Source organism: Bufo bufo, chromosome 3 (assembly GCF_905171765.1).
Source record: "Bufo bufo chromosome 3, aBufBuf1.1, whole genome shotgun sequence".
NCBI lineage: Eukaryota > Metazoa > Chordata > Amphibia > Anura > Bufonidae > Bufo > Bufo bufo.
This window is the reverse complement of record NC_053391.1, coordinates 647,336,236-647,346,511: the sequence shown is the minus strand read 5'-3', so window position 1 is coordinate 647,346,511 and position 10,276 is coordinate 647,336,236. Positions and strand designations below refer to the sequence as shown.

The 10,276-nt window shown below is 44.9% G+C and overlaps 1 protein-coding gene across 1 annotated transcript; it reads right to left on the bottom strand.

Moving 5' to 3' along the window:
• Nucleotides 1–4,951: 4,951 nt before the first annotated feature.
• On the bottom strand, nt 4,952–5,926 carry LOC120994004 (protein kinase C delta type-like). The gene is made up of 4 exons (XM_040422465.1): nt 5,786–5,926; nt 5,499–5,587; nt 5,176–5,346; nt 4,952–5,047 (listed from the first exon to the last, which is right to left on the bottom strand). Exons 1-4 carry the CDS (start codon nt 5,922–5,924, stop codon nt 4,952–4,954), a joined length of 495 nt encoding a protein of 164 aa, XP_040278399.1. The 5' UTR covers nt 5,925–5,926.
• Between the last annotated feature and the right edge of the window lie 4,350 nt (nt 5,927–10,276).

Below are 10,276 nucleotides of genomic sequence, written 5' to 3'. Positions count from 1 at the left end.
CCGTTTCTGGGGGCGTAAACAGCATTTTCGCGGTCTTGAGAGGGCGTTCCTTTGTCTTTGGGCATGAAGAGGCGCCATTTTAAACGAATATGGCGAATTCTACAATATCGAATTAACACCTTGAATGCTGTAGCGCACGTCCAGCGCTTTCTGGTACAACAATACAAGTAAGAAAGTCACTTTTCAGCGATCTTTGCACAATCTTCAGCCCTTATTATACTGTGAAACATGCAGTTTTAAGTCCGTTTTTTAGCACACAATTGGATGCAGTTCTGTTGTTAGGGATGGACACACAATTCAATCCAATCCTGTTCGTGACGCCACTTGATGCAATGAGCAGGACACTGGGTCAGTGGGAATGCTATGCAGTGGGTCAGTTTATATGTGTATAAGTTCGTGACGCCAGTTGCAGCTTGCGCAGGTACTGTAGCAGGACCCTTTAAGATGTTATGAGCTCACGTACCAGGTGAGGAATGCCAGAGGGGGATAATGTCTCTGTATAGTAGATATGGTAGTGTCAACGGTGTCTCCTACCTGTGGTACGGCTGGACTCCTGTATCCCGGCTCACATGCAGCAAAATTGAGTGTGGTTAATAGGAGTAACTGAGGAATGATGGAATTTCACACAGATAATAGGGTCCAACTTGTCTTTACTTGGTGGTATGATATGCAGCTTTGATCCATACAAGTTACAGCGTTAGTCTAGAGTCCAAGCAGGTTTTGGCAATATGTGGCAGGAATTTATATGTATTCTGCATCTGATCATACGCCTATTAGAATCTGGCAGGTATCTATCTTCTGCTCTGTCTTTAGTCTGCTTAGTTTGGGTCTGACTAGCCGGTGAGGTAATTATCTTCTCTTTGTCTTAGGATCTTCACTTGCAGGACTGCTCGCAGGGTATGGTGGTTTCTTCCTGGAGATCTATACGTCTTTTGAAGGGCTGCTTTCCTGGTCTACCAGCTGAGGTAAGGAACTCAGGCTGGGAAGGTTGATCTGGGGCCTCAGCCGAGGCTTTGATCCTTGGTTGGGGTCCCTGTTTCTGGGAGCTCCTACTAACACAGCCTACCCCAGCAGGGGGGTGGCTCACACTGCCTAGAACTTTCCTTCCTCCCCCTGAAGTAGGATGTGGGAACATTCCACTCCTCCTCAGAAAGGGGGGAGCTAGCCTGGAATGGTCTATTCCAGTCTAGATATATTAACTAACCATGGTCTGCTTACATATTGCTGCCACCTACTGGTGTACATTGAGAATTACAGCAAATATACAATACAGGCCTAGAAAATGCACATTATGAAAAGAGCGATGCAAACTTATACCAGATGACAATATGCATATACCTAACATGTTGTAGCGAAGAGTTTAGTGACATACTTCAGGATGTTACACAATCGGTTTGGAAAATATTATTTACTTTGCTTATAAGGTAGGGGGTATGTCCATGTGCTGAAACGTCTTAATTGGCTGTCCTGTACCACCTGATGGATGTGTCATGGGTAAAAGTTCTTCACAATGTAAAAGAATATGGGGGGCGCGAATATCTCCATATATTTGCATGTTTGGCGAATCGCGAAACACGCAAACTTCGCCGCGAAACGACCGCCCAGGCGAACCGCCAGGCAATCTCTAGTCACCATATGTTGTTGCTGGTAAGGCATGGTGCACCCCAATGGGAAATAACTCCAGAGAGTCAATGTTTGCAGTAAACCAGTGTGCTTCTTTACTGGAGGAACTCAGTACAAGTCAACACATGCAAAGCACAGAACTGACTTCTTCGGTCTGAGACTTGAGCTAGCTGTCTCCCCTCCCCCGCTCCTCTCTGTCTCTCTCTCAGAAAGCTGGCTCTCTGGCCAAAGCCGGTTCTCTGAAGTCCTGGATCCTGTTTGTGGGGGATTGGGAGCTATATATTCACCTTTGGATTTACTTGGTTTTCGGGAGATGCAGTACGGATTTACTCAGCTGGAGTGTAAAATATCCGTAACACTGAGGATACTGGATTTCTGTGTAACATCAGCTGGTCCATTGCAAGTATGACCTGTCCTGAACTGTTTGCATTTTAATTCTTCAGTAAAGAAACCTGTTAGGCTGGTGGTCTGAGTCCACCGCTGTCCTGCTGTCCCGCGCAGGTGCAGGCGTTGCTCTGCACTCCCTTTGTGTATTGGGTCTAGTACTCTGAGAACTTCGTTTCAGCACTGCCATAGTAAATCCTTCCCTTTTGCTCCCTGTCCAGCTGATGACTAAGGAGCTGATCAGCCTCCCTATTTAGCTGGGCTTTGGATCCACCCTCTTGCCCGAGCTTTGAGGTTTTCTAGTCTCTAGTAACCAGTGAACGTGTAATCTTTTATATGACTACCTCTGCACTGTACTTTGACTGTTTACAAACCAGGGCAGACAGAACAGGGATCAAGCTGAGGTTAGGTGGCGTAGCCTATCTAACCTAAACGTTTATTTTTGTCTGCCGGTTTCTGAAAGTTTTTACGCTTTTTATTTAATGCTCTGATTTCAATGCTTCATCATGGGCTATAAAAGGGACAGACTGAGCCATCAGCTAAAAACTCGCATGGCTAATTTTAATATGGGAATGGATACTATAACCTCCTCTCTAGGGGTTTTATTTCTCAGATGGTTTTCCAATTTATTCAACTATAAGTACACAGTTCATCATGCCATGTCTTGACATGGATATCCAAGAAATGGCTTAAATATGTGGGCAGGGAGTCTGGGCCTTACAGCCTGTTTTAGACTCTGGGCAAACAAGACAGATTTGTAGCAGATCTTTTCCATGCAGCTTCTACACTGAACATCAGTAACAAAATACAATTCAACGCATGCAACTGGGGAGTACCGCCTAAAAAAGACAACATCTAATGAAAGTGCCTTCAGATTTCCCCCAACTACAGGATAAATAGCAATCCATAGTACAGTACATAGATGGCTCTTGCCCTAATATGCATGTGGGACTTGTTGGATAAAACATAAATAAGCTACAACCACATGATGGTGAATGGTACTGTTTATTGGTGGTAGATGTCCTTTTCTGTCCCTCTGTACCACTAGTGGATGGTGTGATCTCCACTGAGGGCAAAGTCTAACAAGTCGCCATTTTCTTGTCGATGTTAAGATCCATTGGCACGCAGGAAAGGAAAAACCCCCTGTGGAGGAAACCTCTAGGGAACCATGGCCTAAGGACCACCCTTCCCTTTGGGCACAAGAGGCAACTTGTCGACTAGAAGCGCTGGCGGTCAAGTCATTGATTCTTGGAAGAATCTTCATCGACTCCATAGCTTCTTGGCTGCATGCTAGACTGCAGGTCACAGCCCTCAGGTTACTTCTAGTGGCAGCTGGAAATGAAGCTGAGGAACAAGGACTGGTGTGGCACAGTACCGATGAGTAGTCAGGAGAGCAGATAGAGGTCAGAGTTTGGAATCTGAGGCTCATACAAGGACAGCAAGTGTTGGTTGGTTTTTCTGCTGTTTATGATGTCAGCAAGAGGCTCTGCTGGAACATGATGTTTATCAGCCACTGATCTACTGGGGACATCTGTATACAGAGTGGAGCTCTTTACTTCCAGTTTTTCATCTTCCTCCAGATCCTGCGGATGGTCTCTCTCACAAATCTGCCAAACGTTCTACCAAGAAAAAATTAAAACAGGTTGGAAATGAAATGAAATAGCCTTGCAAAATGGTAACCACCTTCAAGTTTGCTCTGTCCACCCATGAGCAGACTATAAGCCAGTGAATGGAATCCACACTGCACAGATTCACAGGGAATCTCCAATAAGCCCCATCTGTATTCCCCTCTCAGCTACAATGACTCACCTGCGTGGTCGTATGAAAGGTTCTTTAATTGGCTTTACGACCTGCCAGTTCTCATTGGCAAATGTGAATCCACAGAACAGTTGTTGATCTCTTTCAGCCATTGGTGACTTATTGGCTTCGGTGGAGGACAGGATGTCATCGATTTTTGTCAATGTCATCACTGGTGGCTATGGCGAGAACATACCAAAAGCGGTGTTGATAAAGAAGGAACACAATGGAACTGTACTACTAGCCACATCTTCTCTGGATCATTTACTTACTGGTCCTAGTTGGAATGGTGGACGAGCTCCTGCTCCCTCTATATCTGTCCAGTTGATTTCCATGAAAAACGGATGTTCCCTGATGTTATCTACCGCTACCTGGCGACTCTCTGGTGACTTGTTTAAGAGCTGGAAAAATGTAGAATAAAGACATTCATTCCATCACACGTTGCAATGCTATCCCTGATTTTCAATGTCCTCATTTTCATAATATTTAGCCGCTGTATTACTGCTATGTGTCTTTCTACTCACCCCCACTATAAGGTCTCTAGCTTGGGGGTTGAGGCCTTTTGAGTAGGTGGGAACATCATTGATCAGTGACTTTTCGATTGTTTCAGGCAGTATACCGGCATTGAATGGATATTTGCCAGTAGCCATCTCATATATCATCACACCAGCTGAGAACCAGTCCACTGCCGTGTTGTAGGGCTTCCGTAGAAGAATCTGTGAAAACATCCAGCAGACAATAAGAGTTAGAACATTGTCCAGGCCAGCAGAAGTCATGCAGCTGTCCAGCCCTGTAGAAAGAAACTGCAGTCGATGATTCCTCACCTCAGGAGCCATGTATCTAAGAGTTCCGGCATATTCTGAGATCTTCTTATCCCCAAAGATGTTCATCATGGCAAGACCAAAATCGGCGATCTTCAAGTGACCGGCGCTGTTCATTAAGATATTGGCTGGTTTTATGTCCCTGTGTATGATGCCTCTGGTGTGGAGAAACTGCAGCCCACAGATGATCTCAGCTGCCATAAATCTGATGGCAAAAAGAAAAAATATCAACATTTCACCCATTAAACTACCGGATTAATAATGACACAAAGCTGCATGTTCCTGACAGCAATCGTCAGTTTTATCTAATATATCCATGTTCTGTCTTACCTGGTGACTGGAATGGTAAATAGGGCGTTGGCTCTCATGAGGCCACTTAGATCTCCTCCGCTAAGAAACTCCATGATGAAGAAGGCATAGTCCTATGATAAAAGACAGAAAATATGATCCAGGTTTCTAAAATATTATAGTAAAGGTCCTGCAGCCTCCTCAGTTGGGATCGGTATAGCTAACCCACTGATCAAGCCTCCATAATGGATCAGACTCTTACCTTGGTCTGGAAGGTGGCATAAGCATGGGTAAACAATGGACTCTTCCCAGTCACCTCCAGGACCTGTCGCTCAATCAGGACAGTGTCTTTAAAGTCCTGAAGCAGGACCCTCTTCTTCACCAGCTTCACTGCCAGTTGTTGTTGGCAGGCGGGATGTGTGGCCAGCATGACCTGTAGGAGACAGAGCATTAGAACTGGAAGAAAGGCCTGTCTTGCCATGAGACCTGATGAGAAGACATGAAGCGTTGACATCCCTAGAGTGATATTACTGCGACACACATGACACACATGAGGAAGAAGTCCCAAGAATTCCTAATACTCACTTTACCATAACCACCCTCTCCAAGGATTTTATGGAAGGTGAAGCTTTCCAGTCCAGTCACAAGGATGGGGGCGTCTGCTGGGATTGTCCCTGGTGGAGACAGGAGAGATACCGTAAGATTTAATATTTCTATATTTTTGCCATTACAATACAATGTAACTACATTAGGGGGTAGCAAAGAAAGGAATTCATAATCTTGGTCATAATTAGGGTTCTCCAAAAGTGGAGAATTCCATGAATTCGTACATTAGGGGGTATTGGCTCTAGGAAACTTAGATCTGCACTCACCTGACAGCTGTTCCATGTCAGTATTGTAGGACATGCTGGGTCTGTCATCAGCTTTTCCCCCCATCTCTTCTCCCCTCTTCCTCTTTCTCTGGATACTCTCCTGTATAGGGCTTCCAGGTCTTTTTGAAGCCTTGATCATTTTTTCTTTGCCGCCATCATTTGCCCTCTCCGGTGTTACTATTCTCCTCCTCTTATTTGGCGGCTGAACTCTCCTCTTTCTCTTCCTCTTCCTTTTCTTTGGAAGATTCCTGGAAGTCTCCATATTCAGCCCCTAGATGTTATGTTAGGCTGAGGAAGGTCCTGTCTGCCTTCAGCACGTTCCGGGATGACACTTGGAACGGTTTGGCTAACAGTCCTTCTTTTCTGGTCTTGTATTTAAAAAATTTGCCAAGCACTAGAAAAAGTCGCCTTCACCAGTCAAACGATGAAGAAATATGGCTGCCGTTCAGGTTGCAGAGTTCTAAACCTAACTGTTGCATGATGTCACAAAGGGTCCTGTGACATCACCATATTCTAAAGGTCACATGACATGACAGAGGGACCTGTGGCATCATCAGCCAGGCTGACAGGCCTGCAATTATCAGCAGCTACAAAGTTCCATGCTTTTCTGCTATTTGCCTATTCTCTCTATCATTTTAATCCCATTGGAAACAATATATCACCAAAGTAAAAACTTTCCTTAATACAGTTACCTTAACAATGCAACACAAGACAATTCAAGTGTAGTCACGCTTCTTGTCAGGGGCAATGACACATTGTATCCTTTAGAATGCCTCGTAGCCATCCATTCGTTCTTATGTCGTTTACGCAAACTGCGATATTGATGGCCTATCCGACTTCTATGCAAAAGTGCAGGGCACTCCAGCTGGACCACCGGGTGGCTTTATTTACCCAGGAACAGCACCATACATACGGTTGTGGCTGTGTGTGGTACTGCAGATCAGTCCCATGCACTTGAAAGAGATTGAGCTCTGTGAGCTACAGTATGTTACGCAACCAGAACCGAATTGAAGGTGCTGTTCCTGGGTAAACAATGAAGGGGACACAGGGTCCCCTCTTTCAGTTGATTGGATCGGACAGATCGAATTTGAAATCTGCTGCATGTCAGTTTATGCTGCAGTTTTCCCCAGCGGATTTCACCCTTTGAAATGGAGAGGGAAAAGTCCTCTGGCTTTTCCATGGAAAAAGCGCACATCGTACACGTGGTTTTTGTTGCTCGTTTTGTTGCATTTTTTTAGGCAGAACTGCCTGCTCCAATTTCTGGCAGGTGTGGATGTGAACGTACAATAAAAGCAAAGTGGATGAGATTTAATCAAATCCACACGCTGCAAAAAAGATTTCCACCCAGAAGAGAACATAAGGTTCTCTGCAGATTTCATCCATATAGGATGATGTCCGTGGTGAATACGTAGCAAAAGCTATCTGAAATCCATGAGACCCTGCCTCTGCAGTGTCCCACTCACGTGATCGTGGGCACCGCAAACGTGCTTTTATCATGTATTAATGTCATGTGATATGCCTGTATTTTGTATTTTATCTCCTGTCATATTCTCCATGTCACAATGTGATTCTATATGCAAATATCCTTTACACAGGCCTAGTCAGGGTGCACTACACTTGTTTCTCCACAAGATGGAGCAGTGTCAGTGTGTATATATAGCTTAGCTCAGACCTAAGTTAGGCAGTTAAGTTGTTGGCTGGTTGAGGTCAATCCAAAGCAGTTCAGATGAGCTCAGGTCAATCCAAGTGAGAGTTCAGTTGAAAGCAGTTCTCTCATGAGCCTACAAGAAAGAAACAGCCATGTAGCTGAATATCTGGAGGGAGGCATATTCCTAGCCTCTCTACTCTGTCCCTGTCGGCTCCACAGCCCAGGGCTAAGGCCTGCAATCATTCTACCTAGAGGTGAGCAATCCACTACTATAGATCGCTCTTCCAGGGTGACCAATGTCTAAACTGCATGCAGCCGAGTATTTAAGGAATTATCACGTTTATGCAAGACAAAGGATTAGCAAGATAGTCGTTACCTGAGGACTTATTAGGCACCTTTGTAGTAGGTGTAGGAGACAGCATGAAGCTTCCACACCTCCAGTTCAATTCCTGAGGACAGTTAGGCCAACTGTCAGAACAACATTGGAATAGAAGTTTCAGGATTCAGAAAAGCACCTTTAAACAAGGATTAGGATCAGGCCGGAGTTTTGACCAGTGTAAGACTTTCATTATTACAAGCCTAGTCTGAGCAGTAGCTTTCTTATGTATTACAAGAGCCTGTACTTCATTGAGGATTTGCATTTCCCTTTCCCCATATGTATGGGAGATTGTGCTTAATGCCGGATTATATCAAGAGACTGTTTTAATGCATTGGATGTGTTGTTACTAGAAGTCATCTTCAGTAAAGTTCCACTTTGAGTTTCATTCTGTTTGCCTCAGACTCAATTTCCTCTATTAACACTACAGTAAATGGTTGTACCTCCATAAAAAAACAAGGGACCTTGCCACTGGCACATTAATACAGACCACCAAGGGCACCTCAAACCACCATCTGGCCTGTGTCCCTTACACCAGAGTGTGCCCCAGAGAATCCTTGTGCCGTTCTCCTTTTCACTTTTATGCGAGCCTGCCCAGGGACGACCTAACCGTGAGTAACCAGAACTGTATTTTCCTCGGCCCACCTATTGCTCACGCCGTGACCTCACACATAATTCCCCTGCAAGGTCTGGCATACCGCACCTCTCTACATATAGATTTGTTCTGGTGTTTTTTTACTGTAAAAAGCCATAGAAACAACTTGTGTTTTCTTTTTCTTTTCTAGGCAGTATGCTGTTGCCGGGTTTTGGAGTGGGCCCAATGCTACGCTGGGTCCTCCAAACACTGCCGAGGTGTCACCATTAGTGATGGACGAACATCTGCCAGGACGGTTCACGAACGCGATCAAATGATCGCGAACCGCAAGTTCGCGGCGGGTCCCATTCATTTTAATGGCAGGCGAACCTGAAAAACCTTCAGCTCATATTTGCAGCCAAGAAATAATTACTAGAAGTGCACAAATAGTCCCACAACATGGACAGTGACATACCAGATGTATTATTCGAATTTGCAATCTCCATTCATTATTTTTTTAATGCGAAATATCGGCAATATAATGTTCGCGTGCGCACATGTGCAAATGCACTATATAGTACCCAAATGCACTATAAAGAAAGTATATTGGTATCTAACACCCCACTTAAATCAGTTTTTTTGGGGGACGACTGGTATATCACACCAGTAGAAATTATTTGTTCCAATAGCGCTTGTCCCTCTATATACCTGCAGTATCGCAGCAGAACCGCACACAACTGCCGCACAATACAAATGCACTATAATATATTTTCTAACATAGAAAGTATATTATAACATTGTACAAGGAAGGCAATCCATTAGAATATACATAAAGATAAAACGTAACCTTTAATAATGTTACTATGAGGGTCCATTCACACGTCCGTAAGTGTTTTGCGGATCCGCAAAACATGGACAACGGCAATGTGCATTCTGTAATTTGCGGACCGCACAACGCCGGCACTATAATAGAAAATGCCTAATCTTGTCTGCAATTGCAGACAAGAATAGGACATGTTCTTTTTTTTTCGGAAACGGAAGCACGAATGCGGAAGTGCGGATCCGCAAATGCGGATGCGGACAGCACATTCCGGCCCCATTGAAAATGAATTGGTCTGCACCCGTTCCGCAAAATTGCGGAACGGATGCGGACCCATTTTGCGGACGTGTGAATGGAAAAGATATCCCTCAAAATGAAAATAAATTTTATTAAAGTTAAGCAAAAAGCATAGATGTGGTAGGTAATAAGTGCTCGGCGGCACTAAATCAGGTGCTCGGTAGAGATGGCCCGAACTATCCGACGGCGAACAGTTCCCGGCGAACATAGCTTGTTCGCGTTCGCCTCTGCCGGGCGAACACATGCGATGTTCGGTCCGCCCCCTATACATCATCATTGAGCAAACTTTGACCCTGTACCTCACAGTCAGCAGACACATTCCAGCCAATCAGCAGCATACCCTCCCTCCCAGACCCTCCCACCTCCTGCACAGCATCCATTTTAGATTCATTCTGAAGCTGCAGTCTTAGTGAGAGGAGGGAGACTGTAACTGCTGCTGATTTAATTGGGAAATCGATAGCTAGGCTAGTGAATTCAGTGTCCACTCCAGTCCTGAAAGACTCATCTGATCTCTGCTGTAAGGACAGCGTCCTGACAGCACCCCAAAAAGCCCTTTTTAGGGCTGCAACATTAGTCTGCTTTTTTTTTTTCCTTTATATACATATTGCAGTTGCCTGGCCTGCCTGTGTGTGAGGAGCTGCAGGCCCACAGACTGTAGTGTGCCCACTGCCAGTGCTCACCCCTGTCATTCCGTGTGGCACAGGACTTTGCTTAAAAAAAGGCACTTAATTTTTACACTTTAATCTAAGGTTAGTTGCCTGCCAGTGTGTGTCAGG